Raw genomic sequence first — 17,433 nt, forward strand, 5'->3', positions numbered from 1 at the left:
ATGACTGCAAGATGCCATTTCGAATATAGTTAACGTCAGTACTCTTTTGACTCATGCTTCTTACATTATTAATTGGAAATTCTGCATGCCAAAATCATGAAATAATAAAATTAAATTAGTCAGTCTGATGACATAAGTCTTCTGCAGGAAATCTCATTCCATATGTGAGAGGGCAATCCCACATTTTGCAGTGTTTACAGTTACCCGTTATTTCTTTCTCTCCTTCCTTTTCAAACCATTTATGATGCAAGCTTAATTTCAGAAGCGAGTTTGAGAAAGACAGCAGTTATTCTCAACACATCACTAAAAACAGTTTCAGATATTGGTCACAGTCTGCAGGCGCTCAACCTGTGAGAGAGCTGCCCGAGAGCCAGGGCCACAAAGCTTCTGCCTAAACAGTGTTGCTCTTTCATTTGCTGCAATAACTCCCAACAGAATGAAGTACACTACAGAATCAGCCTCTCTAAAGCTGTGAAACAGCTACCTGAATAAATGATACTTTCAAAAGCTACAATTAACATGCACAGAATAAAAGCAATCAAGCTTGCAAATTTTATAGAGTCAGGTTAACTGCTCTCCTTCTTTCAAGATAAACAGCCCACTCTTGGTTCTGAAGAATGCTAATGCTATTCTGCTATCTGTACCAAGTTTTTGTGCTGTAACAACTCCATGCTCAGCAAGGAATGAGCTGCACCACCAAACTGTTTGCATGTGATTTGAAAATAACTAAGTAAATCAACATGCTTTCCTAAAACTGCTTATTTAGCTTGGCACAGCTGCTTTTTCTCCTCAAAAACAGTAATCTACTGTTAAATTCATCACCAAAGCAATTCTCTTGACGTTTCTCTTATGCCTTACATAAACCTTTGTTTTGCAGATTCCAAATACCTTAAACACAACCATTAAAGTCTGAAACCAGATAAGGAAACAACAAAACCACTTCTGTTGCTGAACTCAAAGTCATGCCAGCCTTTTCCACCAAGAAGCAAAACTTAATCCTGAGTTATAACTTGTCATGTAAGCACATGCTCCCAGAATTTGTAGCTGTAAGTTTTTTTTCCCACTAATATAACCTATAAGAAGAAATGAATTGGTATATTTCTTAAATCTTTTATACATTTTCCAGATAAACAAGTTAATCTGAAATTTTGATACTGTACATTGAAATCAGTGCACAGATACCACATCACACAAGCAGGATTTCACTGAAGTTTTTGAAGAGTGAACTGCTGCTGTTGCTGCTTCACGTAATTAATGATGCAGAGCAATTCAAAGGCAGCCATGCTTTCTTAGCATAGTTGGATGAAAACGAAAGATAAGCAAAATCTTTTCGTAGCTGACTGGGCAAATCTTAGCCTGTTGGGCTTTTTGCTTATTTATACATAGACTTACTCTGTTCTTTATCCTACATGTGCTACAAGTCTAATTCTTTGTATTGGTTGTCAGTATTCCTGAACAGTTTTGGGAAACAAATACAACTAACACTGTTCAAGGGAGATGAAGAAGGGATTCATTTTAAGATATCTAATTGCACTGATTCCCAAGTTTTTCCTGAGTTACAGCTCTCCAGATTAGAATCAGTCTCCAAGTATAGCTTGCCCTTCACTGACTACAGACGTACTGCTTCTTAGTTGGCAGTGCTGTACGTCTTGAAGACTGCAGCCATTGAAACAGGCTTCAGCACTGTAATAGCAGTGTGCTTCCAGTACTGACTAGTCTCCAAGGTTTGTACCACTTGAAAAAATTACTAGTAGGGAATTTCTCATGAACTATGCCTCCAACACAAATGCAAAAGAGTACTGAAGTAAGAGCAAGTCAAAATGAGTGAATCAATACGAGCTGCTTATGGGTTTTTTTTTGCTGCAAAATTGCCTTGCATCTATTCCACATATTCCACAATTGTCCTTGAGTCATGCTCAGGACTAGCAGCTGGAGCAGCTCTTGAAATTTGGATGCTAAATCCTCTGGCAGCTGCACTGTGTGTACCCTATGACTGATAAACAGTGTAAACAGCACTGCTAGTGAAGATGCAGGACAGCTATAAAGACTTGAACTGTAAGCGATAATGGCAAATCAAGCTCAGCTCCTTTCCTTCAGTTGTTGCACCAGTCAGTGGTGCAGACGTATTCATCTTGAACATACCTGGGGTTCCCATCATGCTGACTGCACTGCAGTTCTTGAGGTCATTCCACTTGCTTCTTTAAAAAGTTGGGTCTATTTTCATATTTCTCATTCTAATGGAAACACCTATTTTTCCCTGAGTTTGCACAGCTGCAGCCTTAACTAGTTACTCAAATAATTTCTGAAATTAATCTGGATCTACGATCCTTTCAAAGAGGAAAATTTTTAATAACTTTTGAAATCACAAACGCTGAGGAGACTTCTCTTACCTTTAGTAAGATCTTTTACCACAATGTCAGAAATCTCAAAGAGTTTCAAAGGCAAGGGCATCTTCCGGTTAGCAGCTATGGTTTTCAGCAGACCGGGAAGGAGGGTCGTGCGTGCCACCTGCAGGACAAACGTGGATGCTACAGGTGAATGACCTTCCAAAACAGCCAACAGTACATCTTTCTAAGTTTTGGTTTGCTCATTTCAAGCAAGAATTCAACAGTAGTGAGATGCAAATACTGTGCTGACCTATTATGTTTGAATGTCTTTGTTTTAGAATTATTAAACCTGAAAAGATATATTTTTGCACGTGTCTGTAAGAGTATATACAAGCTTAGGAACAGACAACATCTCACAGATGCCAGACTGCAGTCCAGGGAGGAAAAGCCATACACAAAGAATGAAAACCAAAACAAACCCTTACAGTTTAACCCTGCTTACGCAAAACGTAAATTTTTAGTTTTATTTTGGAAATATTAAATACTATTTGAAATATTATCTTGATACATCCTAATATTAAACAATGATACAGGAAGAAAAGAAGTGAGATAAACATATCCATCTTGCAGCTGTGGAAGACCTGAAATATGTAAACAACATGTGCAAAGTGCAGGTACAGGCAGGAGGCATGTTATTATTTTAAAGTAATGTTCCTTACTTTCTGTGGAAGTACCTGAATGGAGAGAAAAGGACACTTTTTTTTTTTTCAGATTGGCAGTCTTATTTAGTCAAACTGCTGTGAAAAAGATGGAAGTGACTGAATACTTCTTGATTGCTGGTGAGAAGTTATCATGTACTCAGCCATAATAACTTCTCATCATGCAGCATTCCTATTTGTTCCTCTCTTCTTAACTACCCAATAAAGGCTTGAAGGTGTACACTCAGAGATGCCCTTGGCATCATTTTGCTTTTGTCACAGCAAGGCCTGTGTTCTCTGAAGAACAGGAACATGAAATTGTACCGGGCTAGTGGGGCTGATGCTTTTCTGATCTTGTTTATGCTCAGTATCTTTTATGTTTGTGGTACATTCTATATTGGTCAGTTGTAATTACCATGTCAAATAATACATACAAACAGGGAATAATAGTCAAAATATCATACAACAGTGTCTTATGTAACTATTTAGTTGTGGTAGTGAACAGAAAATACATGAAGCTACCCCCAAATTATGTTCCAGACTATCAGATAAGCAGAATGTTTGCACTAATAGAGAAAAGACTTCAGTATTTTAGATGCTCAGAGAAATGAGACTTATGTGAATCTTTGTGTGTGGGTTGGGGGGGAGTGGATGGGGGGGATCACATAATTAAGATCCCAGACTACTGAAATTTTCCTGAGCCTTCCTATGAAGTCTTTCCCTTTGAATCTCTTAGGTTAGACACATGAATATGACTCAATTGTTTTCAATTTATTTTACAGATCTCATAATGTAAAGTCACCTTGCCTATAAGCTAAAGAAAGCATTTAAAAAAAAAAAACAAAACCCTGCAAACAAAAAAGAAATTTATGATCTCTAGAAGTAAAATATAATATCAATTTTCAGTAAAAAAAAAGAGCAATAACAATTAATATTTTTAAAAACATCTTTTTAATTGAGAGCTTGAAGTTCAAAAATTGCCCAGCCTAATATCTCCATTTTTACTAACCAGCTTTTCTAAATGCAGGAGCTGTTCAAAAACCTAGGTGGACTTTTCTGCAATAAGACAGCTAACTTTTGCCAGATACCATCACATTAAATATGGTACTTTGCTTCCTTGAAAAGGTAATAGCATTTCACACTGAATAAGGTCTTTCTCAGTCAAGGAGTAACAGAATATGACTGTTAGCAAATGTAGCATGTAAACATACACTCTCTTTACTGCTCTGAAAAGTAGCTTTATAGTTTATAAATGTTATTTCCTATTAGCTTCTTTCTTTCCTCTTTGTACGTAGACTGTATGACAAATCTGACCTGAATGAAGTTACCTCACCTGAAATTCTGCAGTTTTGGGGTTTGCTATGTGCACTGCATTTGTAGCAGAGATATCCATGCCAAGTTTGTCTGCAATGTCTTCTGTAGAACACTGAGAGGAAGAGACAGCAAAAAGAAAAGGAAAGAAAGTCAAGTAGTTAAATGAGACAGTGAACCAATGGTGAAACCAGGTAACAAGAATGAACAATACAACACAGCAGTAGCTCTGATGCCCTCGTATAACACCCTCTTTTGATACAAATTAGACCAGACCTTTAAGACATTGTAGGCAAACTGGTTTATCTACAAAAGTTAATTACCAAGCAAAATAAAGGCAGTTTTAAAGTGTTTATTTAAGCTTCTGTCAGAGATGGCTGTCTGTTTAAAGCAGAGGCTCAGGTTCTGCCTTCTGACTTGCAGTGAATAAAATCTGATTCTGAAAATAGTTAAAAAAAAAAATTGTCAAAGGAATGGCATTCAAGCTTCAAAAGAAAACAATGCCTTGGGGGCTGCTTAAGGAAAGTAAAGCACTACCTAAAAAAAGCCAAAACAGGATATGGAAAAGCCTTCAACTTTCACAACTGTGTAAGATTCTCATTTCTCACTTTTTAAACGTGTAATCTTTCTGAAGCTGTAACTCTCAAGCTGTACTTCTAAGGAAGCAGTATAGGTGCACATTATCAGGCTCAGATTATGTCTGTACACATACAGCAACAAATGCTAAGAGCCACACTGCAGATTTCCAGAATCTATTGCTTCGTTAATGTACTAAGAAACCAATAGCAAGCTAGGATGTGGGGATTTGATAGGACTGCAGTCTCCCAAGTGTTCCCTTTGCACTGGCAGTGCCTAAGTGTGTTGACAGACCAAACGTGAGGAAAGTGAGCAGATGGTACCATCTGAAAAAGCAGATTACCAAATTAAAAAAAAAAAATAAAAATGAATGAACGCTGACTTTAGGAGGAGAAAATTGTGTTCAGGTTTTCACGTGTGCATCTAAACAGCACGTTACTATGATGTAACTAAATGCATCTGGGCTAAATCAGAGGCACTCCCAGAAAGCACTGCTACTCTGTGGGCGACAATGTAGGGTTCAAAGCAAGAACAGGATTATATGCATAAATATGTAAGCAGTACTTGGCACGCAGTGCTGGGCTACAGAATGCTGGAGCATAAATGCTATTTGTCACAGGCCTCATTGATGCTTGAATGAAGCGTTGGTGACCCAGTCACCAGGTACTTAATGTGATAAAATGAAACACTGTTTGTTCAAAATTCTGCTGTGGAAGTTAAAAAGGTTCCCTGTTGTAGTGATACAACACAGTCAATGTTTTTAAAGCATCCTTACTGTTCAGTGCTGGAAAAAAATATGTACATAACTTAGAGTACAAGCAAGAGCCTACAAAAGTTTGAACTTGTCATACACAGCATTTTCCCAACACGATACTACTGCAGGTAGTCTGGATATCTTTGTCAGATACCAGCACCACAGGAGGTAATACTAGATATTATCCTTTTTTCTTAAATTAGTAACATCTAACAAACAACAAAATATTAAAACTGCAATATATTTTGCAGGCTTTAGAGTTAACTCCACTGCTTGCAGATGAAGCTCTACAAAATGTGTAGGTGCTAATTTTATTTGATCTCTTTGGACTATCGACTTTGGTTGCAGTACCTGAACTAATCCATGCAAGCATTTTGCGAGGCTGTGTCATTGTATCTTAAAGCCTTTGGGTATATTATCAAGACCTTATCAGTGATCCCTTGGTCTGCACTGTAAGCCTTACAGGGATTCTTAAAATAAACTCTTTGAATTACATATTGACCAGGTACCTAATGCAATAGAGAGCAGGTGACAATATTGGGAAGAGGCAAATAGAAACAGTGTGATCTCTGAAGTGCAGCAGTATCCACCAGAAATCACTACATTTTGATGATATCTTTCAGACTATCAAACTATGATGAATTTTGAATCTGCTGATGGAAGTTTCTAAAGACTTGCTGTCTTACAATTTCATACTATCAAGTTAAACAAAAACAGTACTTCAGCACTATTTTTGCCTTTGTACTTAGAATTGCATGCCACATTAGCAGTGACTCATTGAATTTATCTGACCTAGAAACTCATAAAATATTACACTACAATTCCAAAGCATTAGCAAATAATTACATGCCAAAACAGTAACAGATAATATGGGTACATTCATACAGGGAAATAGTCACTGTTGTTTCAATGTGCAACTTAAAAAAAAAAAAATGAAAACAATATAATATACCAGAGCAAAAGTGAGTGCTTCAGTGAATCCAGCAGCTGCCAAGTCCACTCTCAGAAGTTCTGTGAGCTTATTGAGAGGAAGCTAAAATGAAACAAAACACACTTTTCAACTTCAATCTAAAAATGCTTTTCTACTCTTTCCTGGGGTGATTCTGCCTGTTATGTTACAGAGAACTCACTTGGGAGGTACTCTGTGTGCTTAAAATATTTTTGAAAGCATCAGCCGGTTGCCTTTAGGTTTGCCTGAGGAAATGAATCTCCCAATTAGAGATTTAATACGGGCTCCCTGCTTAAACCCTGTCTTTTTTCAAGTACCAGCAACCACTGGTCTTGGACTTATTCAAATCAGCGGGGCATCTGTTTTGTATCCCATCCATGGTAAATACTTCTCAAGGCAAAGCATGTCAAAATATTTAATTCCTAGGTTCTGTTTTCCCCAAAGCCCTTCTGGCATGCACTGGTCGTTCACTGACAACAGAGCGCTTATTTGAAGGGGCAATCTTACTTGATTAGCTATGGTGTACGTTTTCGGAATAACCATCTGAATGTTGTTATAACCATAAGCTATTGCTGCATCTTCTACGATATCACACGCATGGATAACGTCCGCTCTGGTAGGAGGGATTTCAATCTCTATATTGTTCCCGTTCCCTGTGATGTGTGAGCTCAAACACATCCTAGTCAGCAGCTTTGCAAGGCTTGATGGAGTTTCACTGAAACAAAGCAAGAGTAGAAATTTACAGGTCTTAAACCATACTGTTTGTTTTTTTAGTTTGTTTTTTTTTTTTTAAAAAGTAATCAGAGTTTCTGCTATGTTGCCTCAATTCCTGGATAATCTCTGAAGTGCTTTATAGACTGTACAGAAACTGAGTATGCATCAGATCCAGCTCAGATTCTGACTCAAACTGTCATTTTTATTTTACAACAGTGTGTGAGGCCAAAGAGAATGACTTATATTTACTGAAAAGAGGAGAGGTCGTCCTACAAAACTGACTGTATTGCCCAAGTTAACCTCTGAATTTCTGCTAAATTAAAAATCACACTGTAAACATCTCTAAAACAATGCAATAACCAATGTTTTCAGGTATCATTTTCGTGAGTAATGCTTGAGTGAAAAAAAAGAAAATTAAAAAGTTGTTATTTGCAGTAACACACCTGATTCCTAATTTCTTGTTAATGAGTTCAGGCTTCACCTTTTCCTTTCGGTAAGCCAGTTCCTAAAAAGAAAGGCAAAGCTTTTCAGCATACACAACACTTGCCATTTCTAAGAGGGTTCAGTTTTGACACTGTTTAATTTCTTCTAATTACGATACCCAAATAATGTCCACAAAAGACAAGTATGGAACATTAGGTCGATCTCAACATTTTAAGATAAAACTATTCTTGCAAATAACATTATTGTACATAATGCAAAAGCTGTTCTCATTTAAACTAGAAGTCTGAATGCAGCATGAAATTCTTGTTACTGAAACTTCCGATAACTTCAGATACATGCAAGTAACTGAGTTTCTGATAGTTTCTAGTTACCAGTTCATCTTAAGTCAAAGCCCTAAAGCAACAATGGTCATGCAAAAGGCTGCACAGTCTCGTATAGATCATATGCTGTATTGGCACAGAAATATCTTGTTATTTTACCTAGGAAGTACGTAATGCATCTAAGAAAGTTGTTTTGTATGCATACATTTAGTGCTTCTAAATTTGATTAAAAGACCAAATCTCTAAAAACCCTTAGCATCCAAAACTTCAGCAATTTTTTTGCACTGTTTTATGCAGGGAAACTGTACTGGTTAATGCAGATACTTTTGTTTTGTTGGATGTCTCTTCTAGGTCTTGCCTCTGAAGATAGAAAAAGTTCAAGAAAAAAAAAAGGGTTTTCCCCCTAATTAATTTGTACTCGCTTGAGACCATTTTATGAACCTAATCAGACCTATTTGTTCTCAGTCATGTTCAAGAAACAGGAAGAATTGCTTTCTTTTAACTTAAAACAAAAAAGTAAGCCTTCATTGCTGCACAAAGGTATGCCTCGCACTCTGAATGCAGGCAAATCTGCACTTAAATATTTATCGTGTAGCACGTTGACTTAAATAGCTGGAATCTATAAAATGAAGGACTGAAAAATCCAGGATTAAAAGGCTATTTTATTCAAAGGCATTAAAGATTCCAGATGTGATAAGTCTGTTACGCTGAGGCTGATTTCAGTTGTCCAGTGATTTAAGCCTCCTTCTGCATTCACGTTTCCTGACTTGGAACAGGTAGGCTTTAGACACAGACTTTTGATAGCCATCTTTACTGTTCCTGAGAATGTCTGTATCAAAACTCTAATCCACATCACCACTCATAACTTTAAACCCTAGCCTTCTTTCTTGAGCACCAGATTAAATTAGACTGTTCTCAGCCTTATCATAAATTAGCAGTGCTTCAGAGTGAATTTTCGAGATAAGGAGAAACTGAGACTCTATGCTATTTTCCTTGTGGGGTTAAAGAAGGCCCTGACTTACTCTTCACCTCTGCAGAAAAAGAAGACAATGTCATTCTTATACTTTGTGTAAATAAACTCCTTTCCCCAGTGACAACGAGACTCCCTTACCGGATAGATGTGAGTCTTCCCATTAGGATAAATTACTTCTACTGCTTCAACACTGTAAGAGATATAAAAACAGAACTAAAAACACTTCTAAAATGTGGCAGAAGTGCAATGTCTTTCTGACTCCAAATTTATACTCACGTGAATTGCTTCTCACAGTATTCACTAAACATCGCAACTATGATATCAAGAACAATTTTTGCCTACAAAATAAAGATGATAACCACATTGAAATCTGTCCTCCACTTTGGGCTAAAGCAGACAAAATATCATAACAAAGAGGGGAAAAATTCGTTATATTCTTTTCATTCTATTCTACTTAAAAATTTCGCATCTAAAATGCCAGGCTGCATTTTAAGAGATGCTTTGCTTCTGCTGCAAAGATGGTACTCAAAACCCTGATAACTGGAGATCTCTGGTTTTCAAGGCTCTAAAGCATTTACACATTTTTGCTAAACTGTTCTGAAGATACTGGTTGGAACTGTGTCTTCCAAACCTTTAATCTTTTCACTTCATTGAAGCCAACAGGTTGTGCACTGTTTAAAAACATATTGTTGCAAATGAGGCTACATTGGCATCTTTTATTCTATGCCTCAAGTATTTGAAGTTAGCATAACAGAACACAATCATGAGATTTTAATCAAACTCTTCATCTACAAGACTTCCTTTAAGATGCCTCGCACGATAATTTCCTTCATGAAAAGAAACCAACACTATTTTTGTATTTACTATCAAAGTAAGCAGTAGCAAGCAGTTATTTTTGAGTTTCTTTAGAAGCCGTATCACAACATGCAAATTTCTGTCATTAATGAACCATTGTGTAGTAGGATAAATTAAAAGAACTTTTGTTCTTGAGCATCAATGTACACATTTTAGGGAAACTATCAATGAATGCACAACCTACATTCCAGAACAGGCAATTATACCTGCTAGGCTTTCATGCTTTGGTGCTGAGTTGCAGAATTTGCATATAGAAAGACTTCCAGTTGACAGTTATTTGCACAGCATCCCTGCTTGAAAAAGATAACTAAGAAGAAAAATTGCTTTCTCCCTTTCCACAGCCCAGATTTTAATTATTCTTCACGACGAATATTTTGGCAAAATAAGCACTCTTAATTAATTCCATTCTTTTTCCAAATCTTAAAGACTTTGGAAAGTGTTCAAAAACAAAAATAAACCTAGTTTACTTTTTTTTTAATATACGTAAGCTGAAAGCTTGGTGTCAACATGAAGATACAGTAAAAACAAAACCTGCAGAAAACACACCACCACCTGTAAAGCACAACTAAAACTGTACTGAGGGAAGTCCACACAGTCCCACAACTTATCCTGCCCTTTTGAAATGGACAGTCTGCTCCATAAAACAAACACTCATCTACTGTAGGTCTTTGTACTAAAGCATTGTTGTCCCTTTGGGATAACAACGACGTTACAGCATATCAAAAGCAGAAAAGATTAATTTACCTTTGTCATGTCTGTGCCTGTACATTCAATAAATACATTTCTGGTTTTTAGGCTTATTTTTGAATGATCTCCTAAAACATGTGAAGACAATAGCATGTTAAGAAACGTTGTTACTTTTCCTGCAGTGTCAATGATATTGACTGATTTTGTATTTCAAAATGACCATCATTACCATCTTCCCCAGCTTAAAAGCTACTATGTCTGCTGCATCAACAATCACACCATTCTTACCAGAGTAGCAGGGCTTTTTATTTTTAAACTTATAAATCAAAAAGAGCAAAAATACAACACATTCTAATCAGGAAAGGCACACCGGTCTTGCTGACCTGGCTACCCTTGAACACTAGAAAACATAAATCGACAGGGAGTCTCTACTCGCAGTAGAGAAAGCAAACTAACAATCGCAGCCATCTGCTGGTGGCACAGTGGTTCTGCATCTCCCCTTCCCCAGCTTTAGTAGCAGATTGGCATTTGATGTGACATACATGAGAAAGCAAACAGACAGCAATGAATGTTTCTTAAGAAATGATTTAGACTGATGAAAATCCATAACTACTTTCATTAATAAACAAGACCTCTTGACACTGTCACCTGAGACACTAAGGGTTTTGTCTGTGTGAGTAGTCCAGCATAGGACAGGTTCCTCTTAAGCATGGATTTGCTTTTTGCCTGCATTTGCAATCACAAGGCATACACTGTAGCACATTACTGATGTACTCAAAACTGTTCCTTGTCTGGAACAACATAGAAAATACACTTAAGAGCATCACTTAAAGTGTCTTCCTTGCAAAGTAGATGTGAAGTCCCTCAGAAGTAGATTCCTTACAAAAATGGGGTTCTGTTAGTATATGGTAAACTATCTATTGTGGTTGAGCAGAAATCTGCCTTGTATCACTTGCTAACACTGATGGCCAGTGTGTACACTGAATGAATTTCATTGCCAATAACCATGCTGTGTGAATGCAGTCAGGAGCACCTGAGCTCTCAAGAGTGAAGGATGCTGTACTCCCCACCCAGCATGCTGTGCTGTATCTCTTTACAACTGAAAAAGACTCAGCTCTTCTGGACTCGCTTCAACACCCATAAAATCTTTCTCTTAAGTGCTTGTAGCCAGTCAAAAAAAAAAACAACAATAGCCATATTTACATTTAATTATCTGTTCCTGAGGGAGCAAAAAAATCTGTGTTTAAACTGAAAGAAATAAGTGAAACATTTGTAACAGTACAGAATAACCCGCATTATGTAACAATGTTTCTATTGGACATCCTGACTCACAAAATAGGAGCAACAGCATGAACGAGTCAGAAATAAACTTACCGTTGATGATTGGTGGCATGGACAGAACAACACCATTGCTATCAAAAATGACAGGATAACGTGGCTTGTTTTCAATCAGGTGTAAATAGTGTCGGAGATGGCTGTCAGTCTGGGGAAACAGAGTAACACCACACTTAACATTAGCTCACTTTTGAATTTCCATCCTACCACAGTCCTCAGGTGAGGTATTAAATGGAATTTTTAAAGAAGGTATGATTGGGCTTACAGCTAGGTGCCTGTAGTGGAAATGCTGACATGGCCTGAAGCAGTGATTGAGCACCTGATAGGAAGACAGGGCCAACCCAGGGGAGCTCAGGTGTGTGCAATGTTCCTGAGTGACCAGAAGGGGTACAGCCAGGGTGCACCCTTTTCCAGATCTTATTTAAGGGTTGGCAGTGGAGGTGAAGGTATCTCTTGCCAGAGATTTCTGCCTACCTGAGGCCTTCCAAAGGTAAGCAGCTCTTTTCCTTCATTTGGGCTTGTTCTCATTTGCTATAGCTAAGGTCTCTGCCACCCTGCTATTATCGTCCCATTACAGCATAACAGTTCCTCTAGCAAAAGCTGCTCGCTCTCAGAAGTGGAAAAACTTTTACATGAGAGAGCTGGAATTTTTCCTTCAGAAACATTAGGAACTATTTCTTTAAGGATTGTCTCAAAGATGCTTAAGGCATGCTACCTAAACAAAGTCTTTGCTCACTGCAACAGTCAAACATTGCCAAACCGATAGGTACCCATCCTTAGTTTATCAGCATTCTCCTTAGAAGCAATAAAAAATTTCATTTAGGTACTTTCAATTGTAGAGTGCTAAACCCTGACACACTTATGCTTGATTCAAAGCTTGCATCTGTTCCAATGACATGGATGTGTATTCTGCCAAAAACACTTTTATTCTCTCTGACCTCTTTTTCTCCTAGTTTTCACTAGCCTTTAGTCAGATATTGTTGTAAATTTCTTTTTACTCTGTATGCATGCCCTAACAGTATTGTATATTTTAATAGTGTCATTTTCAAATACTGACTTATTTGGAAATAAGTGTATTTTCAAATATAGTAATTATTATAAAATTAGACCTAAATTATAAAAGATCCTAAAATCTAGGATCTTCTCTTAATGTTTTCCTGATCTCAAGAGAATACTGGGCAAGATGATGCCAAACTTTAACTGCATCTTTCACACAGCTACAGTTGCCTAATATGTAGCTGGGTAAGTAATTCAACATAGCCATCAAGCTGGCCCAATTGAAACGACATTTTAAAGTTTGGTATTATTTACACCTACTTTCTTTTCAGCTTTGTACAATGAGTATCTTACCAGCGTAGGCAAGAACGTAACCCTTTTATAATATTATGAAAAGTAACCTTTGCGTTGATGAATCAGTGGAGTTTAACATCAAGACTGCTATTTTAAGAGTTACATTCAGGCACTGAGCCCTGTGATGTACCTTTCATGAGCAACACAAATTAAGTATTACCGTGCACTGGCTGAAGCTACAGAAGATGGCTGTGCTCTACTTTTAAGAGCAACCCTTACATGCAAGGCTATTAGATGTTAACATTGGAAACATTTTTCCTTTACTTAGCACAGAATTGCTGAAAAATCCCACTTACCCTATACAGATCCATAATTTGTGAAGCTGTGTACTCCTGTGATTGGTTCAAGGGCTTGAATTTAATTTCAGAAGGTGCTTTAGCTGTAAAAGTGAATGGACCAGAAATGGTGTCCAAGTCATGGGTACCTATTGCTACTAATGCTCTTCTCCTAGAAAGAAAGACAAAATAATGATTTCACTAGTAACTTTTGGAGTTCCTTTGAGACAGCAACTTTATGATACTCTGTGTCTGAGAGCAGATAAAAATGGACAAAGAAATGAGAAGGAGAAAGAAGGAGTGGCTATGATGTATTTTCTTTAATATGAACCTAATATATAATGCCTTTCCACAACAGGGCAGTGAAATCTTAATATAAAATCAAATCATGCTCATGTACTACGTGATATTTGAAATTTAAGCACTAACCTGCAAATATTTTGGTGCAGCTTTTCTTGGAGGTCAATGAAACTGTCGTAACGTTCTTTGGTGAAAGTTATGTTACGAAGGACTGCAGCTACAGCATGAGGACGGATTTTGACAGTCTGCAATTTGCAACAGCAGCAGATTACAAATTTTGAATACAAAAGACACATGCACTGATTTTTTTTTCCCTTTCTGTTTTTCTTTTCAGTGGAGTAGCAATCAAAAGGAAAAATTCTGGAAATGTGGCAGAATTCAAGGGGAAACAAAACCAAACAAAAAACTTAAAGTCTGGCACAGTCCAGAAGGTAAATGCAATACAAATGTCTGAAGCTTTGAGCTGATCTGCAATTAGGTTCACCCAGAATAATTTGCTTATTGTTCCTTTCCTTTGTAGTCCCTAAAAATAAATCACACTGAGTAGAGGCATTAAAGTTTCTTTAGATCTTGTTCTGCAAGTAAGATTTCTGGTCTCGCTGCAGTCATAAAATTGCTACTGATACATCTTTGTGGTTCAGAAACTTTCAATAAATATACAGTGGGGCAGTAAACACTTTTACCTCTTCAGTGATAATCAGCTTCTGACCTTCACCTTTAGCTGGTATTATCTTTTCATACCTAGGGAGATTTATCCTAGAATAAAGATAGTAATAAATATGTAACTAAAGGACAGAATATGTGCAAAATTCTGAAAGCTTTCTAGAAGTGCAAGAGTGATTGCAGGTAGAATATTTTCTTGGCAACTGTCCTTGTTTTGGACATTGGAATTCAGGTATGTAGATTATATTTATGATGTGTAAACCTCAAATTTTCTATTGAATGGTAAACACATAACTAAAATAGAAAGAAAGCTCTCAGGAGGATAAAGTCATAACAGAAATGAAATTATTTATGTTGGTATTTGTAACAGGAGCACAGAGAAGTACTACTGCAGGAGTTCTTTACAGAGGATAAGTCTCAAATGGAATAGCAGTTGAAAAACTTCTAGAACAGATTCAAAATGTAACACTGTTCTAGTTTTACAAGAGTATTTAACAGGTCCTCCTCTGCAGAGGAACAATCACGAAACATACGGACACTAACAAATATACCTGATTTACGCATCAGACTGTGCTCAAAACCCAATCATGTGTCAAAGCTGTTCACCAGAAATGGACTCTCATTTAAACAAATAACCAAAGACACAACTGTCTCACTCTGTTACCTTTCTTTAAAGACCTGCAGTCCTCGGACCAGCCCTTCGAGGCAAAGAAGATCATAGCGGTTGGCAGGAACATCGATTTTATAGAGAACAGTCTCAGATGCACCCTCTGCCTTTCCTTCACCTTTCTCCTTACTTATAATGTCTTTTTCGGATGTCTGAAATCAAGCAAAATATGGCTGTTTGTTTTTTTTTTTAATCTGAAATATCTTAACATTCACAGCACTGTGACAGTGAGATAATAGGGAACAATAGTAAGAGATTTAAAAACATAATTTGGATTTGTATAGCAAATAAGCATGCCAAATACCAAAAGTACTGTAAAAATCAACATTTTTCTCAGATATAAAGATTGTAATCCGGTATATCAAGAGAAAACTTCACTATCAGAATTTGAATTTTGAAAACAGAGATAGAAACACAAGTCTCCAGGCAGGCAGATCCCAGCAGAGAACACCAGACCTTATTTCCTGCTACAGATCAGCAAAGATTTGTAGCATCGAGTCTATTGTGAAACTCAGCACAACATATGATGTTGGGATATCTTTTGATAAGCCTAATTGAAAGAACAATTAATAAGCAAGGACAAAATGTGCTGTACTTCTCAAGACTTATGTGGGTACAGACTGTCGAGTCAGCAAACTTTCACAACTATAGAGCCTGGATTAAAAAAAATACATGAATTGCAACTCAGGTTACTGAATGTCCAGGACAAACATGAACTTGTGGCGCTGCACACAAAAATGTGTACAAAATATGGCCAAAAGTATCTCTCAAAGTATGTCTAAGAGATGGCCTACAGCCATCCTTATGCTGCTATCTAAATTGGCCAGAGCCTTAAGAACAGGAGGGACAGAGCCAAACTCCATAAACCATAGCAGTGTGCCACCTCAGGGTCTCTTGTTCTTAAGATGGTAATTTTTTTAATGTTCTTCTTTTTGGATTCAAACCACCTGTGTTAACACAGCTGATGACAGTGGTGTTGTAACAAGAACACAGGGTACTTTATGCTCTCTGGACAGTACTGTGCAGAGAGATATGAGGATGCTTCAGGTTGACAAGCCTGCTTCTGTACTGCTGGAGGACTGCATGTGTAGAAGGGCATGCTGAAGCCCTGCCCGTGTCCCTTTTTGAGAACAGCCCCACGCTCTGGATACGTATAGTGCCCTCCAGAAAGCACGGGCTCAATGCTGCCCTGAGGAACTCACTGCCAGCCATGTGCCACAGATCTGTACAGACACAAAGGCTGTGCTGCTGCATCTACCCACGGAGCAACAGACCACAGCGCTACTCACAACTTCGTCAAGCTCCAAACCGAACTCAAAGCAAAGGTCGTTAAATTCTTCATCGGCTGTGAAGAAAAAAAAAAAAAAAAAAAAAAAAAGTGAATTTTAAGCACAACTGAGATTCGATTAAACTTTGTGTTTGTTTTGGGCATTTTCAAACGGTCATTTTGAGAAAGGACAACAAGCAGCACAGAACATTTTGTTCACGTTCGCACAAGAGCAGCACGTTCCTCAGCGGCCGGCGCGCTTCCGGCTGCGCCGCGTTCACTGCGGCTGCTGCGGGACGGCGGTAGCGGCACGCCGGCTCTGCCGACGCAGCGCAGTCGAACGCCCGAGCCGTCCGCACGGGCAGCGCAGCCCCGCTGCGGCCCGAGCCCGCCGCACTCACTGTAGCTCCTGCCCAGCGCCTCGAAGAGCAGGTCTCGCTTCACGCTGACAGTCGGCATGGCTGCGCCCGGCACGGCGCGCCTGCGCTACGCACTGCGAGGCCCCCGCCGCACAGGGCGCCCCTGACAACGCCTGACCGAGAGAACAGGCGGAGCGGCGGGCAGCCGCAGCAGGACTGAGGGCCGTGCGCCTCTTCCGCCGCCGAGCCGGGGGTGGCGGGTGCCGTGGGCCGGCAGGGTTTGGTCGTTCGTTAAGGGGGGCGCGTGTCGCGTCTGCGCCGCTTCGATTACAAATGGAGTTAAAAGCGAGCGCCGCGGCAGCTCGGCGTTCTCGGTCTGCCTTGCGAGCGCGGAGCTGCTCGTCTCCGCCCCTACCGCACGCGGCTCGCGGGTGGAACTGCCGCGGGGCCCGGCGCAGACCGACGGGCGCCGGGGCCGTGCGTGCGGATAAAGCGCGGGCGTGGACTTTCCGCGAGGGAAGATGAGGCTGCGGCGATCGCCGAGCCCGGAGCGCCCAGAGGCCCCGCGGGACGCGCCGCCCCGCCCCGAGCTCCGCCCCGAGCTCCGCC

At 39.0% G+C, this 17,433-nt stretch overlaps 1 protein-coding gene across 2 annotated transcripts in view; it reads right to left on the bottom strand.

Annotated features, from left to right (window-relative positions):
* The window catches only part of FARSB (phenylalanyl-tRNA synthetase subunit beta), a 32,403-nt gene extending 15,400 nt beyond the window's left edge, over nucleotides 1-17,003 (bottom strand). For both annotated transcript variants that reach the window (XR_008207406.1, XM_052685446.1), the window contains exons 1-15: nucleotides 16,867-17,003; nucleotides 16,488-16,543; nucleotides 15,196-15,350; nucleotides 14,552-14,624; nucleotides 13,998-14,113; nucleotides 13,590-13,740; nucleotides 11,983-12,091; nucleotides 10,666-10,736; nucleotides 9,343-9,404; nucleotides 9,205-9,256; nucleotides 7,773-7,834; nucleotides 7,123-7,330; nucleotides 6,619-6,699; nucleotides 4,359-4,451; nucleotides 2,391-2,508 (exon numbers count right to left, since the gene is read on the bottom strand). Coding sequence is in view for 1 of the 2 variants with exons in the window: in XM_052685446.1 (XP_052541406.1) it covers nucleotides 2,391-2,508; nucleotides 4,359-4,451; nucleotides 6,619-6,699; nucleotides 7,123-7,330; nucleotides 7,773-7,834; nucleotides 9,205-9,256; nucleotides 9,343-9,404; nucleotides 10,666-10,736; nucleotides 11,983-12,091; nucleotides 13,590-13,740; nucleotides 13,998-14,113; nucleotides 14,552-14,624; nucleotides 15,196-15,350; nucleotides 16,488-16,543; nucleotides 16,867-16,924 (1,465 nt within the window). In the remaining variant the exon portion in view is untranslated. The remainder of the gene's footprint in view (nucleotides 1-2,390; nucleotides 2,509-4,358; nucleotides 4,452-6,618; nucleotides 6,700-7,122; nucleotides 7,331-7,772; nucleotides 7,835-9,204; nucleotides 9,257-9,342; nucleotides 9,405-10,665; nucleotides 10,737-11,982; nucleotides 12,092-13,589; nucleotides 13,741-13,997; nucleotides 14,114-14,551; nucleotides 14,625-15,195; nucleotides 15,351-16,487; nucleotides 16,544-16,866) is intronic.
* Between the last annotated feature and the right edge of the window lie 430 nt (nucleotides 17,004-17,433).

The sequence above is a fragment of the Tympanuchus pallidicinctus genome, unplaced genomic scaffold, assembly GCF_026119805.1.
Source record: "Tympanuchus pallidicinctus isolate F22 unplaced genomic scaffold, pur_lepc_1.0 scaffold22, whole genome shotgun sequence".
In the NCBI taxonomy this organism is placed as follows: Eukaryota; Metazoa; Chordata; class Aves; order Galliformes; family Phasianidae; genus Tympanuchus; species Tympanuchus pallidicinctus.